Source organism: Lacerta agilis, chromosome 3 (genome assembly GCF_009819535.1).
Source record: "Lacerta agilis isolate rLacAgi1 chromosome 3, rLacAgi1.pri, whole genome shotgun sequence".
Taxonomy (NCBI): domain Eukaryota; kingdom Metazoa; phylum Chordata; class Lepidosauria; order Squamata; family Lacertidae; genus Lacerta; species Lacerta agilis.
Genome location: NC_046314.1, coordinates 110,469,417 through 110,489,707, shown reverse-complemented (window position 1 = coordinate 110,489,707; position 20,291 = coordinate 110,469,417). Strand labels below are relative to the sequence as shown.

Below are 20,291 nucleotides of genomic sequence, written 5' to 3'. Positions count from 1 at the left end.
GAGGCACTCCTTGAAGTGTTTGGGCCACAAGTTGTTTAGGGCTTTATAAGCATACGTGCATCTTGGATTTGGCACCAGAGTGTTGCATTGGAAACCCATGCAATTCCCCCAGGAATAAGTCCTAATAAGCTGACCACACAACAACTGAATTGTTCCACACAGAGACCATTAGCCTTAACTGTGAGTGTCAGGGAATTGTCCCCGATGCAGCGCAAGGTGGTGGAAGGGCTCTCCGTGTATGCTACAGAGAGCCCCAGTCCCACCTTGCCAGCAGCTCCTCCTCTGGTAGCGAAAGGAGTGGCGAGACATCCAGCGAGGAGGGGGAGAGTTCACAGGGGAAAGGGAGTAGGGGCTCTGGGGATGCAAGAGAGACCCAGCACTCCCCCAGTCCCGAGGGCGATACAGGGAGAATGCAATTTCCGTTGCTCCAAAGACGTCGTGGGGTGAAAAGAAATGATGGAAGGCGGGGTTTTCGTATACCAAAACTTTTGTTGGGGTCAGAACCGGAAGGGGTCATTCCCGGATTCTGACACCGCTTAATACAGACATGAACTTTTTAGCTCTGCACTGTACATAGTTTGCACAATAAAACCTTTAAAGGAAACAGCGGAGTCCTGGCTGCTTACTCATAAGCAACTAACTGAGAACCTTACAGTGAGGTTACCAGCACACAGATTCCTGTGGTAAGGCTGGTGAAAGGCACTTAAAAAAATAGTTTTAATTAAGGTTTTTTGTTTTATAAAGCAAACAAATAAGCAGGGAAAAGGAATTCTTTTGTCTCCACTTTCAATTCATAGTCTTTTTCACAGTTTGTTTACATTTGGTGAGAGGCTACTTGGTAGTCGCTCTATCAGACTACAACACTTGCCCTTTCAAGTTGGACTGTATCTGATAAGGAAACAGTGGGATAATTTGCTACTATTCAAAGCTGTACAAAACAAAAATGCCACATGGAGATAAAATAGGACAATTCTTACCTAAAACAAAATTAACAAGTCTGTCTAATGGAAGATGGGCAATAATTAAGACAGATTAAGAAATATTGGAAGTTTTTAAAGAGTTGAAAGAAAACAAGGCTCCGGTCCCAGATGGGCTGACATGGATGTTTTATAGAAAAGTTCTCTGATACTTTTGAATCCATTGAAAAAGACAATGAATGAAATGGTAGAAAAATATATTCTGGGGACCTGGAAATAAATCAATATAGTGATGATTCTAAAGGAAGGCAAGGACTGATAATCAGTGACTGCATATCGCCCAATATCCTTATTAAACACAGATTATAAAATTTTCATTGGCATATTGGCATAAAGTCTGAACAGCATAATAAGCAAAACTAACAGTCCAGATCAGACAAGACTTATATGGGCAAGGAAAATGAGACAGTATTTGTAAAATTATAGATATTATGAATTATGTGGTAAGTAATAAACATCGATTAATACTTTTGTTTCTTGATGTGGAGAAGGCATTCGACAATGTGCAGTGGCCTATTTCAGTTAATGAAATTCCATAATTTTTGAGATAAATTTATAAATTGGTTTCCAGCTTTCTATACTGACCCCAAAGCAAGGGTTTTAGTGACTGTTACATTGATAACATTTAGCCCATCTACTGAGCCATCAATGCACCGTAAATCCAAGGTTTCTATTTGGGGGAAAGCCTCATTTATTTATTTTTACTGCAATCAATATATTTTTGCCTCTTTTATCACTGTCTCTGTCCTTATTCTAGATATCTTCAAAATGAAATCAATTAATTTAGCCATAGCTGCACACTCCCATATTTTATCTCTCCATTCCGTTTTTAAAGATCAGTTGAATAAATTATTTAACTTGCCATCTATCCTCCCATCAGTTGCAATCCATTTAACCAACTAAAGCACTCATGAAATGCAATCACATTGGTTCATGGATCATCTAGTTTTGCCCCCAAACCACCATAAATACTAATTTCTATGAAGGAAAGAGGAAGTAATTATTATTGTTTTTTACCTCAATACCATCAAATTCAAACTTGATGACTGGTACATATGCATCTTCTACTGCCTGTAGGAAGGAGAGATTAAGACGTTTTTTACGTAATCTAAGTGACCACATTTGAATTGAGATACCTCATACCATCCAATTATCATGTCAAACACAACGCTTTTCAATGGAGTCGGCATGCACACGAGTAAATATTACACACACCGGCTCGTCCAAGCAAGACAAGAGACTTACTTACTCTTAAGTTCCTGATGCCATCTTTGAGCTTTAGCTTCTCAGAGAACAACTGGAAGAAGTCTGACCTTTCCACATGTCTAGGGGCAACACAGAGAGCATCTATATCAGCACCTGCAAGAAGAAAAGGCCCTCAAATTAGCAGCTTTTAGTAGCTTAAGGCAAACTACTTCCCAGGTTGAGGCGCCTTACGAGAATCATACCTTTTGTGTGGACTCCAAGCCGATAGGAACCAAACGTAAAAATCTTGCCACCACAACGTGATGAGACTGAAGATGGGAGGTTCTGCAGGAAAGTTGGAAACATTTACACCTTGGAAATTTAAACTACTGGGTTCCTCCTGAGAAGATTGCTGCCACATCAAGTGTGCTTGCTTGTTGCACACAGAGAGGCACAACAGAATTCTCACACCTGTATGGATAGTGCACAGCACTCAAGCTTCTGTGCTGTTAGAGCAATAACCTCACAGCTGGAGCCAGTAAATCAGGGGGCAAGGGGACGGAGAGAGGAAGAGACAGTATTAGTGCTCTCTCCCCATCCAAGGACCATCGGTGGCCACAAAACCTTACTGTGCCTGAGTATGTTGATACTCGCTTCACCCTCTTCTGCCCATCAGCCTGGCTAGGACCAATTGACCTCTGGAGCCTCCTCTCCCAGAATTCTCCTACGCAATGGCCAGGGTACAGTGGTACCTCGAGTTACAAACGCCCCAGGTTACAAACGCTTCAGGTTACAAACTCCGCTAAACCTGGAAGAGTTACCTCGAGTTGAGAACTTTGCCCCAGGATGAGAACGGAAATCGTGTGCCGGCGGCACAACGGCAGCAGCAAGAGGCCCCATTAGCGAAAGCACGCCTCTAGTTAAGAACAGTTTCAGGTTAAGGACGGACCTCCGGAACGAATTAAGTTCGTAACTGGAGGTACCACTGTACTTTCAATTTGCCTATTTCCTCCTTTCTCCCTGTCCTTTGGTCCATTTCAAGCAGGTCTATTAAAACACCTTAAGGCATGAACTGCTTCGAGCAAATCAGCAGAAAGGAAGTATACACTCTGACTTTTGTTGCCACCCCCCACCCCCCCAAAAAAGAGAGAGACAGGAAACCCCTTCTATGAAAAACCTAGGGTGTTGGGTGTGCACAGGAGGAGGGGAGGGATCCCAATGCAGTAGTGCAAGAATTTAGCGGACTACTACCCAGGGCTTGGTGGGGCAGGTGTGGGGGAAGAAGAGGAGAGGTTGGAGAGGGCTCACCCACAGCAATGGACTTGCTGTATACTTGAGGGTGCATGCATCATGGCAGGTGTTAATAGCTGGCCCTTTGGAAAGGCCAGAATCTTACAGCAAGAACTACAGAATCCTAGCTACAAAAGGCAAGGAGGAGTAGGCCAATATAAAAATTACGTCTTTGACAAACTTCTTACCTTCTTCTCCGCAACCTCCACAATCCACTCTTTGACCAAATTGTTTAGCTTACTGAGAACAGCTACCCTGCAATGGGGGGGGGGGTGTTAAAAAGGGAAGATTTAAAAGTAGTAGTAGAAATTGTGGTTGTTTCAAGCTGGTTATTCCACTGTTAATGAGTAAAAATAAATAAATCACTGTTACTGCCTTGTTAATGGGTCACGTTAACTATTTTGCTTTCAGGCAGCAGTCACTGCCTCCTTCTTCCTGCATCCATCCCCTCAATTCACTCCTTTCCTCATCCCACCTACGACACTTGTCAGTTCAGGCATCTGTTGAAGTGGGCAGAGATTGACAAAAGCCACAACGCAATAATTTGGTCACCCTTCACTGTTTTTGCTGCAGCAGATTAATGTGGATAGGCTTCCGGTAATTACTATAAGCTTAGTAATTTGAACAAATATTATGCAATATGGTAGTCATTTGTTCAATATACGACGGAAACTAGTCTTAAAGGCAAACTTTCAGAAGCATCTTTGCAGATACGGTTATCCTGAACAGCACAGCCTAAACTATATGCTTCTCTGTCTACGACGGGGGGGAACAACTTTTGTGCTGTCCCCAAGACATTCTGGATATGTGGATAATTTGTATGGATTGATAAGAATCATTTGTGTGTTGATGTACTGTCTCATACCCTTACTGGGGGGTGGAGATATCATATAGTAGGCATCTCTCGAGAGACAGTGGAGTGAAGTCAAACCACTTCGTTAGCACCACCAAAGTGACAACCCCAGGCTGCAAAGCCTGGGCAGTGTGTCTGGAGGTCCTGGGCTGCCCAGATGACAAGACCCCACTCTCGGCCTCGCTGATGTGGTCCAAAGGAAAGCAGATCAATATGTTTGACCCTAGCTGGGCTCCAGGAGTTGCCGGAAGGAGGCGTACAGGCGCCATCCAACCGTCTTAGGGACTCCACTCTGGCTTTGTGTAGGGTTTGCTCCTTAGCCCTTTCTTCTCCTGAAGATGTCCCGCAAGGCAGCAAAGTTTTAGGATCTGTTTTCCTTCTCCTAGATGGGTGACCTTCCCAGGTTGACGAGCCCAATCTGCCCCTCACTTTCCTCTACAGTCCATGCTGAAAAGTGGGTTTCTTGACCCACTGTTGGTCTTGTCTGCTCAATGCAAGGGAGGCCCCTAACTCCCCCAGGGTTTGAGACCCATCGGCTACCCTCACCTGGTTTAGCCGGCCAGTCGAAGCTGTTCCCGGCGTGTGGCCACTGTTGCATGTTGACAGCTTCTAGAAGCCACAGGTGAGAGCTGAGTGCAGTGTGTGGACCAAAGGAGAACAAACTACCCCAGAAGGAGCATGACTTGTCCCCCCACCAGAGGTACTACCACTCCCCTAACAACCTATACACCCTGGATATCATATTATATATTTGTTGTTGTTGTTCAGTCGTGTCCGACTCTTCGTGACCCCACGGACCAGAGCACGCCAGGCATGCCTATCCTTCACTGCCTCTCGCAGTTTGGCCAAACTCATGCCAGTATATATTTGTTATTATATGTAAAAAGTTTACCACTTTAGCTGTTACACTACGCCTGTTCACTCTTACCTGCGACCAAGCTCTTCCTCATCTTCAAATACACCAAAAGGCTTCATGGCTTCAACCAGCTTCTGTGTGTGGATGTAATCTATTTCCCTCGGAGGAGCCAAGCTAATTGGAGCGGTGACCCCGTAGTGCCTCTGCGGCTGGTTCTCCAAATAATTTCTATATAGGAAACGTCACATTAAACATGATAAAGGAGAGAATTTATCTCACACAGAAACACACACACTTTTAAAAACCGCACGCACTAAACTGCAGGTATTTAGCAGAAATGATTAACGTCGGTGAGTGGGAAAACGAACTTATGATGCACTTTTCTATTTTAGTAAATGTCAAAACTTTCTAGCAGTATCAATGCAGGCTTCTAGGAAGTCTACGATTCCCAGATACATCACGTGATTTAAAAGGAAGCAGCAGAGTTTCTTACAGCAGGGAAATGGTACTAAATACCATTTCACCCATGTAAACCATTAGCTAAAGTTTCATTTCTTTTACTATCAGTGTTACAAGAAATTCAGAATGTAACAAAACAAGATTTGGCATAGGACAGGTCCACAACCAACCACGGCAAGTGTACTTCTATTAGAACAGCCACCCCCAAACTTGGCCCGCCAGATGTTTTGGGACTACAACTCCCATCATCCCTAGCTAACAGGACCAGTGGTCAGGGATGATGGGAATTGTAGTCCCAAAACATCTGGAGGGCCGCGTTTGGGGATGTCTGTATTAGAAATTGGCAGTTTAACACAAAAAGCAGCTTTATTCTAAATACAGTCGTACCTTGGATCCCGAACTCCTTGCGAGTCGAACGTTTCGGTTCCCAAACGCCACAAATCTGGAAGTGAGTGCTCTGGTTTGCGAACGTTCTTTGGACCCCAAATGTTCAATGCTTCCTACAGCCAGTCGGAAGCCGCGCTGTGGTTTCCAAACATTTTGGAAGTCGAACAGACTTCCGGTACAGATTCCGTTCAACTTCCGAGGTACCACTGTATCAGCCCAAAATCTACCAATGTGCATTCATAATCCAGAACCACACTTGCAGAAAAAACAACAGTACTATCTTGAAGGCTCTATCAATATTGCTTTCCGGTTTCATGGACTGCCAACATGCTTGGGTAATCCAGCTCACTGCCTTTTCTCCAAAGCCACTCTCTAATGGACTGTGTGTATCAGCGATAGGGAACGGGTGATGCTCTAGATGTTGCTAAAACTCCCATCAGCCCCACAGGCATGGGCAACGGTTAGGGGTGATGGAATTTGCAGTCCTACACCAGAGAGAGGGAGCCACAGGTTTGTGCTGTGGTGGTATCGCTGTTACTGTGGTTTTTATCTGCTCCTGTTTTTATGGTTATTCCTGTTTTTGTACACCCTTGTCCTGGGACTGCTTTTGCGATGAAGGACAGGTTAAAAATATTTTAAAGCAAATAAACTAACAGTACCATAGCATTTGCTTTCAGATAAAGCACTTGCTAAGTTAGGCTTCCGGCTAAAGTTAACCCCGATAAAACCAACAAGTACCTTACTTTTTATTTTAAAAGATGGCACCACAGACCAATCCAGGCACAACCAAACTCCTTTTCATTTTCTGATCTCTCCTGACCCCCTTTTGGAGGGCACATTTTATTGGGATAGGTAGGAAAGCATGAAGAAAATTCTTCATTTTATTAGCACACCATAATGTTATATTGATGTTGCCAATTTAAAACTAATACAGGTTACGATTGCCCCATCTGGGGCAACCCAGCCAGATGGGCAAGATACAAATAATAAAATTATTATTACAGGTGGGTAGCCGTGCTGGTCTGCCATAGTCGAAACAAAATAGAAAATTCTTTCCAGTAGCACCTTAGAGACCAACTGAGTTTGTTCTTTTAAAATTATTATTATTTGGAAATGTAGTGTGTATGCAACATTTAAGACATTATTTGATGGCAGGGTAAAAAAAAAGTGAGGTGAATAAATAGTTCAAATTCCTCATGGCAGATTATTATTAAACCTCTGTTACTACCATGTAACTGATGCTTTTACCAGACCTTTGGGGGAAAACCCAAATACTCTGAGCGATACTGCCTAGCATGGGCGTAGCCTGGGGGTGCAGATGCCCCCCCAAATCAAATAAATATAAATACTTAACATACCAACCGCGTCACAGATAACCCTGTTCTACCCCTCCAACATAATGCCTCCCCCCACCCGCCTGAATAAATCCTGGCTACGCCCATGCTGCCTGGTCCTTCAGTGGCCAAGTAAAATACTTTAAGGGATGGAGCATTTGTAGAGGTGTGAGTCAGGACCTTAGCAAAACTCCCTCTTCCCCACAAATCCTATTGTCAATGTGGTTCTCCACTCCAGGGAATCTTAACTGTTGACCAGGAGTGTAGCGCCGACAGAGCAATTTTTAAATTTTGCAATAAACGGCATGATAATATGGGGGTGGCCTTTTTCACTTCTGAGAGCAGCTGGGGGCACACCTTTTTGAGTGGCCCTCTATAAAAAATATGTACATCCAGGAGCAGACAGGGAGAGAATCTCTTTCTCCTTTGTCAGGTGGGTAGCCGTGTTGGTCTGCCATAGTCGAAACAAAATAGGAAACAAAATAGGAAACAAAATAAAATTCTTTCCAGTAGCACCTTAGAGACCAACTGAGTTTGTTCTTGGTATGAGCTTTCGTGTGCATGCACACTTCTTCAGATACCTGATACACGTATTCTTCAGATACCAGATACACGTATCTGAAGAAGTGTGCATGCACACGAAAGCTCATACCAAGAACAAACTCAGTTGGTCTCTAAGGTGCTACTGGAAAGAATTTCCTATTTTGTTTCTCCTTTGTGTACAATTTTCGAACACCATTTTTGAACACCACCATTGTGGGAGGCAGTATGCCTTTGAATGCCAGTTGCTGGGAACCTTAGGAGAGCTGTCTTGCTGCTATGCTCATGTTCGGCTTATAGGCTTCCCACTGTGAGAATAGGGAGCTGGAATAGATGGGCCTTTGGCCACATCCAGCAAGCTCTCCTCACCTGCAGTTCCCAGTAAATGGTAGCCAGAGGCATGCCTTTGTCTTAACCCCTTTTAGCCTGGTGGCCAACAAACACAACACTGTGTGAAATTCAGGCGTTTTAACTACCAGTATGTGCTTTCTGGAGTTGTTATACTTCATCTTGTCTGCCCTGAAGAAGAACCTAGGGGGAACAGTGGAGATGCAGTTGTTTTTTACCTGTAAGCCGCCTTGAGCCCAGTCAGGGAAAAGGGCGCGGTGCAAATTAATATATAACAGTAATAATAATAAAACACAAAAAACCCACCCACAACACCCTCTTGCCAACTTTGCATCTGGCAATACCAATTCTGGCACGCAAAAGCACGTGGCACAATATGTATATTATTGCTACGATTTATTAAATTCCCACGCCGCCCTTCACCTGAGGGTCACAGGGCGGCTTACAATACAAAAACACAAAAGCACGTAACTACCATCGGAACTAGAAGCAGCAGCAAGACGTGCTTGCAGCCTTCTCTAAGCGCAGTTGAGGTTGTTGCGCTGCTGTTTGGCTGCAATCAACTAATTACAGCTCCTCTTCTTCCTCTGTGGAAGCTGCATGCATCTACCCAGAGAGAGCTAAAAACGGGTGTAATAAAAGCAAATCTCCCCCAAGGACGCCAAGTTTCAAATAGGTAAAGAATAATAATAATAATTGTTATTTATTATTACAAACAAACAAACTGGGCTAGGAGAGCGAGAAGCATTCGCCCGCCCCCAAACCCATCCCACGCCTAGAGAAGCTGCTGGTTCCTGGACAATGAATGAATTGAATGAATGAATAATGATGCAGCAGCAGCAGCAGCAGCGGGACCACGCCCACCCCTTACCCGCAAGTCTCCTTCATCGCCACCGCCAGCGCGAGCTCCGGGCGCACCTCCTGCTTCCAGCGCGCGACGCAGCCACCTGCAGCCAAGCCACGCCCACTCTCCCCCGCCCTCTTATATAAGGAGCGCAGCCGCAGCTGCCGCGCCCCCTGCCGTCGCTACTTGGCATGACAACCACCTCGCTTCTACGCCAAAGCGTCCCCCCCCCCACTGCTCCCCGCCCACCGCTCTCGCGACCAGGGCCGGAGCGCGGGAAGCGAGGGGGGTGTTTTCCCATGAGCCTTTGCGCGGCGGCGGGGGAGTCTATAACGGCTTTTCCCGCCTTTTCCTCTCTCTTCTTTTCCCCTCAGGAAGCGCTGCGTGAGGGTAGAATGGAAATACATACACCGGTAGTAATAATAATAATAAGGATAAAGGAATAAAATCACTGCGTGTGAAGCTAACCACATTCCCCTCACGCCACCATGGAAAGCGGAGTCCGTTTTTGTCGCTTTTGTTAAGCAAAGAAGAGCCGGGAAACGATTGATTTTTAGGTTGGGCCATTAGGAAAAGTGTTGTGGTGACGTGTGTATATGTGTTTTGGCGCTGTTGCTGCTGCTTATCGTTGCAAGAGAAAAGTTTTTTTAAAAAAATTAACAGGGAGCTGGTTAATAGCGCCCCTGTTCCTACAGTCCGTTTACTACCGTATTAACATCACCATCTTAAATCAACTGGCTTCCAGCTTATACAAGAAAAACCCTGTGCCAAATTTGCTTCATTTGTATTTATTTAAAACTCCTCTTTCCTATTTTTTAAACCCCACACTAAAAAAAAGGCTCCCAGAGCAGCTTACATAGCAAGAAAATAAGAGAAGAAAGCCTCAGGTTTACAATCTTAAAAAGGACACCAAAATGATTTTGCCATTGGGGGGGAAACAGCTACAAACTTCCTTTTTAAGCTCTCCGGGCAAATGCAACTTCCAGAGGAGGCAGCTGCATTATTAGTTTGTTGCAAAAAACCAAAAACAAACCTAGAAAGACGTCCAAGAACTAGTTTGTTGCAGCAAAAAACAAGAAAGAGGCATCTTCAAAGACTCAAAACACATTTTTATGGCGTAAGCCATTGTGCGCCAGAGTAGGCTTTATCAGATGTGTGCAAGGATGATGATTATTATTATTATAATAAATTTATTCACTGTCCTTCATTCGAGGATCACAGGGCGGTTTACAATATAAGGTTATAAAGGGCAAAGGACCCCTGGACAGTTAAGTCCAGTCAAAGGCGACTATGGGGTATGTTGCTCATCTTGCTTTCAGGCTGAGGGAGCTGGCGTTTGTCCACAGACAGTTTTCCAGGTCATGTGGCCAGCAGGACTAAACTGCTTCTGGCGCAACAGGACACCATGACGGAAGCCAGAGTGCACGGAAATGCCGTTTACCTTCCCGCCATAGTGGGACACTGGCGTGCTTTCGAACTGCTAGGTTGGCACAAGCTGGGACAGAGCAACGGGAGCTCACCCTGTCACGGGGATTCGAACCGCCAACCTTCTGAGTGGCAACCCCAAGAGGTTCAGTGGTTTAGACCACAGCACCACCCGTGTGCCATAAGGTTATACTGGTATGTATTTGTCTGCTGCATGGTTCACACCCACACCCCTTCCATTTTTATCCTTAACAACAATCCTGCAAGTTAGGCTAGGCTGGAAGAGAGTAGATAATACAGTGGCTATATGTCTAACTCCACAGAAGACCTGGAGTTTTCCTACATGTTCACATACTTTGTCCAGAGATTCTCCAGGTCCACGTTTGGTTCTGGTTGGGGTCAATTATAGCAGTAGTTGGCAGACAGGATAACATGGTTTGACTGCCACAAACCTTAAAATGTATCGTTGCACGCTACCCCAATCTCTGAGTGGATGCGAGATTCCAGGGGTCCCAGGCACTTTGGGGTTTCCTTGAAAAGAGCGACAGCAGAGACTGTGGTGTCTTTATGATATATGGCTTTATTTACTCATAAATGCAACTTGATCCTATGATGGAAGTGTTAGAAGGGTTAGAACACCCTAGAAGATCCAAAGTCATATAAATAGGATGGAGGGGGCACAGGGCTGCCCTGAGACATTTTGTTGCCTGAGGTGAAGGACCAGGATGGTGCCCTCCCATATAGAAGCTGAGCAGATTGGCCGCCGAAGCTCACTTCAACACAAGGAATGGGACAGTCCTTCAGTGCATCTGAGGATAGCAGCCTGTATTTGGGGACTCACGACATGCCATGCAGGACATACACAGTTTTTACCTTGAAAGATCAAAGTGATCTCACCATGGGCTCATTTGGGAGGAAGGGCAGGGTATAAGTTTGATTAATAAGTAAGCTGTGCTTCTTGCTATGACTTCTGTATATATGCCCTGAATGAGTTTTTTGCCACATGTATTTGGGCAAGTGGTGGGGTTGGAGGGAGGTTAATTGATCCCTCCAGCAGAGACAGAGGCAGATGGATATATAATCCAAGCAGCACACTTTTTAATTGCTACATTGTAATGTTTGCATCCCACTCCTCTGAGGAGTAACCAATGGCGTGTTTTACCCTCACAACGGCTCTCTGTGGGGTACATTAGCCCCAGACAGTGATTTGTCCAAGGCCACCCACTGGGCTTCATAGCTGAGTGGGGATTTGAATCTGGTTTCCCTACATTCAATACCCAACAACTTGGAATGGCTCCACACTTTACATGGCAATCATGCTTGCTGCAGGAGGTATACCGGCATTTCCTAAAGCAAACATGTAAAGAGAGAATGACAATTGTATATGCCCTTAAACATCTTTGTTCATGTGGGGCTCCCAGACACATATGCATAGGTATGTAAGGATGCCCATCTGTTGTTTACACTTTATGAATTCTTTGCATGAATGCAAATATGTAAATGTCACAGTCATTTAAAATGTGCAATGGCCCTTTACCATTGGAGCCATGTTGGTACCCTGTCCTTTTGTTTTATTCAACATGCCCCTTCCCTAAGGCATAGGTTGGGAAACACTTTCTTAATAATATGTAAAATACAAAGTTATTCTCTTTTGTATCTCTGCATTTAGATAACATAAAAGGGGAGGAATTGTAGCCTGAGAGCCCCCCTCCAAATGATTACAACCCCAGAGCACCCACCAATTATATTCTGGCTCTGATTGCTTGCATTGAGTCCCCAGTGAAATACTGTCATTAGACTGGACAGTCCATCCGCGCCATTTCACTCCAAATTGAAGCCCAGATTAATTGTGGTACTGGCGAGCTCTCAAAACAGTTTAGGAACGAGAAACTAACCATTAACACAGTGAAGCCACACTAATCACACTAGCCTTGATGCGGTCTCCTTCTTTGATCAGCTCACTCTCTCTCAGCAGGCCCCAAAATAGCCCCAGGGTACAAGAGTGCTTCCATTGCAATCATGTTAATTTTGCTTTTAGTTTGTCTTTAGCTGTTGGAGATTAATGAATAAAAGTGGTGTTTAAATTTACAACCAGGCTTGTTCTGATAGCTCAGTGGTATCATCGCCCCTGGTTTTTCAACTTTGATTATCTGAGCCAGTCATCTACAAAAAAAGAAAGAAAAGTCTTTTCTATCTACAGCAAGAGAACACACAAACCTGATGGGATGCCAAAAGTATAGAGGTGTGAGGGGTGAAAAGATAGGCAATGCCGATCTCTTGAGATGTCTTAGTGTCCTACATTTCTGCTAACTGTATTATGAAGTAACCTATTTACAGTCATTTGTGTTCTAGATTAAATATATATTGACAAACAAAGGGCAGCTTTTTCATTCATCACATTAGTGGAGCAAAACAAGTAGGATAGCAGAATGCTTATTGCAAGCAAATCTAATCATGGATATTTAATTGAACCATTTTAATTATTAACTGTAGGGTATGAAAAGTGGTTAGTAATGCTGCATTGGAGCCCCCTTTTTCCTGCCCAATTTCAGTTTTTAAAATAGTTATGACAAACAATAGAACACTGCTGCATATGCATGTTACACTAAGCTATGAAGCTTAGTTTATTTAGCCATACTGTACTATGCACAAGCTGCATGTTAGTGGATGCAGCTTGTGTGCTCCCACTTTTCTCCCCCTTTCGTATGAGCAGGTAAACAAACCATGGAGGGGCTTAGTCTCTGAACCCAGGACTATAGTTTGGCCTGGTAGGTTTGCACATAACACTTGTTTGTTGTTTAGTCGTTTAGTCATGTCCAACTCTTCGTGACTCCATGGACCAGAGCACGCCAGGCACTCCTGTCTTCCACTGCCTCCCGCAGTTTGGTAGCTTTGATAACACTGTCCAACCATCTCGTCCTCTGTCATCCCCTTCTCCTTGTGCCCTCAATCTTTCCCAACATTAGGGTCCTTTCCAGGGAGTCTTCTCTTCTCATAAGGTGGCCAATGTACTGGAGCCTCAGCTTCAGGATCTGTCCTTCCAGTGAGCACTCAGGGCTGATTTCCTTCATGGATCACTGCCTTGTTGTGGTGAAGGGGCTTGAATAACTCAGAGAAGCTATGAGCTATGCCGTGCAGGGCCACCCAAAATGTACAGGTCATAGTGGAGAGTTTTGACTAAACGTGATCCACCTGGAGCAGGAACTGGCAAGCCACACCAGTATCCCTGCCAAGAAAACTCCATGGACAAAGACATAACACGTAGCCATGTTTTATTAAACTGCCAACAGGTAATGATCTGGAGTCATGCTTTTTATTGGCTTATGAATCATGGATATTTTAACTATGGCTTGGCATTATGTCTGAACCCAGCACCCTTAATTCTGGATTATTTGGCCCCTTCAGATTCTCACCAGAGGATAGATGACAGGAGTTAGACTATCCCTGTCCAGAAAGTGGTGGAGCTGGGCCACCATTTGAAGCTAATGGAAGGCTAATGGAAGCCACCTGAACTTCAAGCGACAGGAAGGGCTCCAGAAGTACCCCCAAGCTGTGTACCTGCTCCTTCAAAGGGAGTGTAACTTCATCAAGAGCAGGCAACCTTCCAAGAGCAGGGAACCACCCACTAACAGGGCCTCAGTCTGGATTGCGCTTCAGTTTATTGGCTCTCCTCCACTCCATTACTTAGGCAAGACACTGGTTCAGCACATTCACTGCCACACCTGCAGATGTAAAAGAGAAGTAGAGCTGTGTGTCATCGGTGTATTGCTAAAAATGTACTAAAAGCTCCATATGACCCCACTCAGTGGTTTCATGTACAGGGTGAGTCCTTTAAAAGAGGCCCTATGGATACAGATTACACATGTTCCACTGGGTCTCTTTTAAAAGACTCACCCTGTATATGTTAAACAGCATGAGGGATAAAATTGAACCCCAAGGAACCCCACACTTTACTTATCTACTCAAATTGTGAGATTCCATGGATCTTTGGACCACATGTATTCTACTTGTGAACTCAATCTGCTAATGTGAGAATCTCAATTTTCTCATATAAAGCAAGATTCTATCCTCATGATTGCCCGCAGTCATAACATAAAGCCTATTGACCATATCACAGGCCTCCCTAAATCCCTGTCAAAGCAGTATACTGTAGTACTTAGACTCCAATTCAGCAGCTGCCCCCATCAAGCTGTCAAAAAAGAAAAAAATTGCTTACTTGGCTTAGTGGCAGAGAAATATAGAAGTACCCTTTTATTTTAGAAATAAGGAACAGTCAAGGTTTTTTGGGGGGGGGGTTGTTTAAAGAGAAATGTTTAAGAAGGAGAGCCTTGTGTGACAGCATTACTTACCTTGAAATGCTGTCCTAGCTTGTTGGTTCCATTATTAGTTCAGGCATGGCCAAGGGCCTGGTGCTCAGCATTAAAGTTGGACAGTAATACTCTGATAAAGGATATTGTTAACGTGCCTAGGAGTAGCCTTGGTCATGAATTCATTAGCTTCATGCAGAGATTGCATGCAATTCTGATTGCTGCTTGCAGAGAAACTTTAAAGGCAGGGGTGGCTGATAATTATCGGAGCACCCTGAACTGTGTGAGTAAAGTGAACTGGGGGAACTTAGTCAACGGAATGGCCAACTTGTTTTGTCTCACTGAGAGTGAGGGGACCACATGCAAAGGAGGATGGGACTCTCATAAGCAACATACAGAACAGAGATGGGCAGACTTTAGGCTTGTCATTACTCCTTTGTTTTTGACTAGAGATCTAACAACCAGTCAGGTGCAAAAGACAGACAGTTAGCATGAACAATAGTATGAAATTCTGAGACTACGGCTTTTTTTTCATTACTAGAACTGAACTGAGCTAACAGTTCTTTGACACAAAAGTTGACTTCTGGATAGCCTTCCATGTCAGCCGTCTAATTTAGATTGGGAAAATTATATTGTTGCAATTGTTAACCAATTGGGAGTCAGAAACCTTGCCATTCTCCTGTAAATCACCCAGAAGGCCACTAGTAGATTCTGACCACATTCTGATCCAAGAGAGAATTTCAATAAGTGTGTATTTCTTCACTCTTGTGGGACTAGATGTACCGGTATCTACCAAAATCCCCTCTTCAACATTGTGAAGTTTTGCCCTCCCTGCCCCAGTTGGGACTCACCCTGGGGAATTGAGCTGCAGCTAATCAGCAATTTTAAAAATACAAACCATATGTCATTAACATCATTTTACATTTGGTAGTTAGTTTTGCTAGAGGGTTAGTCTAGGGCAGAGCACAAAATGCAAAAAGCCAAGACTGATTTCACAGATACCCTTCAAAGGACTTCACAGTCTTTCCCACTGTTGGTGTGAAGAAGCAAAATGTGGTTTTAAGGGTACTTGTATCAGATTTTTGAACTCTGCAAGTTAGTAAGTGGCTGTAATAATTGCACCTCTTCTTTCCTGCAGTTTTAGTGTCACCTGTTAAAAAGGGCCTAGGCCTCGAAACCTAAAGGACCATCTTCTACAACATGAATATGCTCAAACACTGGGTTCATCATGTGAAGCACTCCTCTGCATCCCTCTAGCATTTGAAGGTAGGTGGACAATGACCAGAAAGAGGGCCTTTTCTGCTTAGGGAATGCTTTATCCAGGGAAGTTTGCCTAGGGCCAACTGTGTTGTCTTTTCAGTGCCATACAAACACACTTTTATTTACACAGGTTTTGTAGTCTGGAATGTGTGTTTGATGGAGATTTCCCCTCCTGCTCTTCTGAATTTTTAAGGTTATGCTTTGTGTTTATTTTATTGTGATTTTATATCAATATTTCTGCTTTTTTAAACTATTTTATTATAAACCAGCCCGATAGTTTGGCTGAAGTGTGGCCTAAATGTATTTCAAATAAAAAAAATAATGTGTTCTATTTGAAACACATTTTTATTTCCTCACTCTGTTTTCCATCATAGGGTTAAACACATTGGTGAATATCTTTTAAAGCATTTTAACCTCTCCTATATGAATGGAAGTGTTTCCTTGGACACTTAACTGGTGACATGCCTTTAAAATTTGTCAAACTATGTCAGTTAGTTTTACCCAGGCATGCTTGGAAAGGCTGATGGATACTTGAATAAACTGTAAACGTTATTTTCTTTTTCTTCTCCTACATCATTTAGAGCCAATAGTGTAAGCATATGTTTGGGCTTCCCTGCAAGAGACTTTGTAGTTCTCCTCCCCACAATTTCAACCTTGCAGATTCCCTGAGTCCTGGATTTCAGATATCCAATCTTAAACAAAAAAACTAAAGTACCCCCTTGGTACAATCTCTGCCTGTGATAGTACAATCAAAGAGGAAGTGTTCACTTAATAATTTGAGAACATGCACCTTGCTTTCAAACAGTCAATTGCTCTTCTTTCTAATAAGCCTTTTTAAAAATTGGTTGGAATGTGTCTGTAGATAAGGTTTTCTGCTTTTGAAGTGTTCTGTTTTCCTGGAGGAGGTCTTGTTTAATCGATGAGAATTAGATAGACTATAGCCCCTTGGGGTGGCTCCATTCACTCTTCAAAGACAAGTTGCTAACAACTCAGCACTGAACTATTTTATGAAGCCATATTTCATTCTTAGCCATTTATTTAGAGAACAGCACTAATTAATTGGTGTTGAGTTGCTTTTAATTATGCCCTGCTCTTAGTAAGCTTTGGGGATCTGTTTATTGTTGGCAGTGAGGCTTGGGATAGGTAGGGGTTCAAAAAGTCTGTGTTTAGCATTTTGCTTTTCTATATTCTTCTGGATTCATCAAATACCCTGAGATAATTACCAAGTTTTTTTTTTTTTTACAAAAATAAAAACAGTTGCTAGACTAAATCCACACATTCAGCAAAGGAAATGTCATAGAACTGTAGAGTTGGAAGGGACCCCGAGAGTCATCTAGTTCAAACCCCCTGCAATGCAGGAATCTCAACTAAAGTATCCATGACAGGTGTTGAGAGATATCTGTGTAGCCAGAGGCATTTCAATGGGGCAGTATGCATAGGACTATCTGGATACCACCTGTCAATTCAAACACAGTCCCAACAACTCAATTTTGGAGCAAGTGTTTTCCTCTTCCTTTGCTTACTTGGGCATTTTGGCATCCCCATTTGTTGGAATGGAGTGTAGCACTGGGTGTTTGTGTCTAATTGTGTCTTAATTGTGCCATTCTCTTACCTGTTATGGTTCAAGGAAGGAAACAATAATAAAATCATAGGATTGTAGAGTTGGAAGAGATCCTGAGGGTCATCAATCCAACCCCCTGCAATGCAGGAATCTCAACTACAGCATCAGTTACAAATGGCCATCCAACCTGTGCTTAAAAACCTCCAAGGAAGGAGAGTTCACCACTTTCTGAGGGAGTCTGTTACACTGTCAAACAGGTCTAACTGTCTGAAAGTTCTTCCTAAGTTTAGAACCTTACATTTGCCCCTATTGAATTTCATTTTGTTCATTTGGGTCCAGTTCTCCATTCTGTTATGGTAATCTTGAATCCTGATTCTGTATTCTGTGGCATTACCTACTCCTCCCAGTTTCGTGTCATCTGCAAATTGGATGGGCATTCCCTCAATTTCTTCGTCCTAGTCATTTAAGAGTCAGCAATGTTCTCATGTTCTTAAGAGTGTTGTGGAAACAGGCTACTTTGTGCAAACCTCTGCCTTTATGTGCAAAATGTTATTTCTCCATGTTGTTATAATAATGATCTCATGGCGGTTCACAACATAAAAATACAAGATAAAAACAAAACAAAACAAAACACATAATAAAAACAAAAACCAGTAACATCCCCTACTCCCCTCCATAGCTTCACTTCCCCAGAGTTGCCCCTTTTGAGTTCTTAAGTGCGCACAAAATTGACCAGGGAGATAGAACCGCATGTTATACACTATTATCTGAACAAAATAAAAAATAAAAAATAAAAAAATCCTTCCAGTAGCACCTTAGAGACCAACTAAGTTTGTTCTTGATATGAGCTTTCGTGCGCATGCACACTTCTTCAGATACACTGAAACAGAAGTCACCAGACCCTTATATATAGTGAGAGAGTGAGGAGGGGTATTTATGGACATAAATCTGATATCAGGAATCACAAGACAGAGAAACCAGTAGGAGAACACTTCAATCTCCCAGGACATTCTATACAAGATCTCAAAGTAGCTGTCTTAATACAAAGGAATTTCAGAAATAGACTGGAAAGAGAAGTTGTTGAATTGCAACTCATTACCAAACTTAAAACCATGGAGAGACCTGGTCTGAACAAAGATATTGGATTCTTATCTCATTATACATGACAAAGCTATATTTAGCCATCTCACCCCTTGCTTTTTCTTTTAAGACTAATTGCAGTCGTTAACAGTCATCAGTCATGGATGGAGGCTCGTAACATTATATAGGAGGCAGCAACTCATTTCATACCTATTAATGGTGGCAAGAGCAAATGTGGGAAAAATTTTGTGGAAGACATTTGATTTAGACAACTTAGATTACTGGTATTCAAAAGTCTAGCAAATTGCTGTTCTAGAAAAAATTTCCCCGTCTTCTGGTGTGCACAGCAGGAGAATTGCTGACCTGTAACATCTGTGCCATCCATCACGAGTTAATTTGGCGGCTGCGATGGGAGTAAGCAGCCTCCCTTACCTCCCCGGGATGACAGGGAGGGCTGCCTCGCCCGCAGATGCCCCTCAACCCACTTAGATCCTTCGGGACCAAGTGGGGGGGGGGGCTGGGTGCAAAGGGCTCGTGGAGGATCGGAGCTCCTGGAAGCTGGCCATGTTCGTGCACGACTCCCAGAACTGGAAATATAAATTTGGTTACAGGTTTTGGGCATGTCTCGGACAAAGGAGTGGGAAGAATGTTGTTGACAGATCCAGCCCTGAGCTGTTAAGAATGAAAATCGGAAGAAGATATGGACTCTACACTGGTATGTGAAAGAGGGAAAGGAAGGGGGGGGGAGCCCTGGACTCTATGTCAACACGGGCGAAACCTCCCCCAGAAAATCCACTTTCATGGGGAAATAGCAAGCAGACCTTAAAGACTGAGAGAGAATTAGGCAGGATTGGACATTATATATACAAACTGTATGGACTTGAAACAAGATTTGGAATGCTTTAATAGTAATGGAGGACTTCCGGCTGGTAATGGCGCAGCAAAGATTGATTGTTGTGGAGAGCCCGTGAAGCAGAACACCACTTCAAAGGGAGAAGCCAGCTCTGGTGGATGATTGATATTGGATTTTATAGAGGTGTCTGGCATTCCTGGAAAGGAGTGGTTGCAATGCGAGCGGGGGAGGAGGCTGTGCGAAGAAGAAATTTGGTTTGTAGCAGGAGGAGATGACGACAGCTGGAATGTGGCATTTGGAAGAACAATGACTTTATCCATACAGAGACATTATTTATTATAATTCTGTCTGCTTGCTGGCATATATCAGAGGCTGTGAAAGTACTGGACTATGAATGCAACTGAAAGAGAGGTGACGATCGCTCCGGAGTCCGAGACATGGGGAGTCCAAAAAATTGTAAAAAATTTGGTTTAATTGGAATTATTTTAATTGGGAACTGTATAATTAATTTGGATTGTAATTTGATTGATAATTGGAGATTTGTATTGGAAAATCAATAAATAAGATTTTAAAAAAAGAAAAAAATTTCCCACAAGTTGGCCATATGTTTATTTCAAGGTGTGGATTTTGTGAGATCACCCAAACCCAATTTTTGTGGATATATAAAATTACAAGCAATTCTGGTAATTATGGTGGATATTGATATTGGATTGTTCTGCAGGATAATTGATA

The 20,291-nt window shown here is 43.3% G+C and overlaps 1 protein-coding gene across 1 annotated transcript in view; it reads right to left on the bottom strand.

Annotated features, from left to right (window-relative positions):
* Positions 1–9,187, bottom strand: part of PAPOLG (poly(A) polymerase gamma) — a 32,825-nt gene extending 23,638 nt beyond the window's left edge. Inside the window, exons 1-6 of the mRNA XM_033145479.1 lie at positions 9,101–9,187; positions 5,234–5,389; positions 3,641–3,707; positions 2,426–2,507; positions 2,227–2,336; positions 1,995–2,048 (exon numbers count right to left, since the gene is read on the bottom strand). Coding sequence (XP_033001370.1) covers positions 1,995–2,048; positions 2,227–2,336; positions 2,426–2,507; positions 3,641–3,707; positions 5,234–5,389; positions 9,101–9,117 — 486 coding nt within the window. The 5' untranslated portion in view covers positions 9,118–9,187. The remainder of the gene's footprint in view (positions 1–1,994; positions 2,049–2,226; positions 2,337–2,425; positions 2,508–3,640; positions 3,708–5,233; positions 5,390–9,100) is intronic.
* Between the last annotated feature and the right edge of the window lie 11,104 nt (positions 9,188–20,291).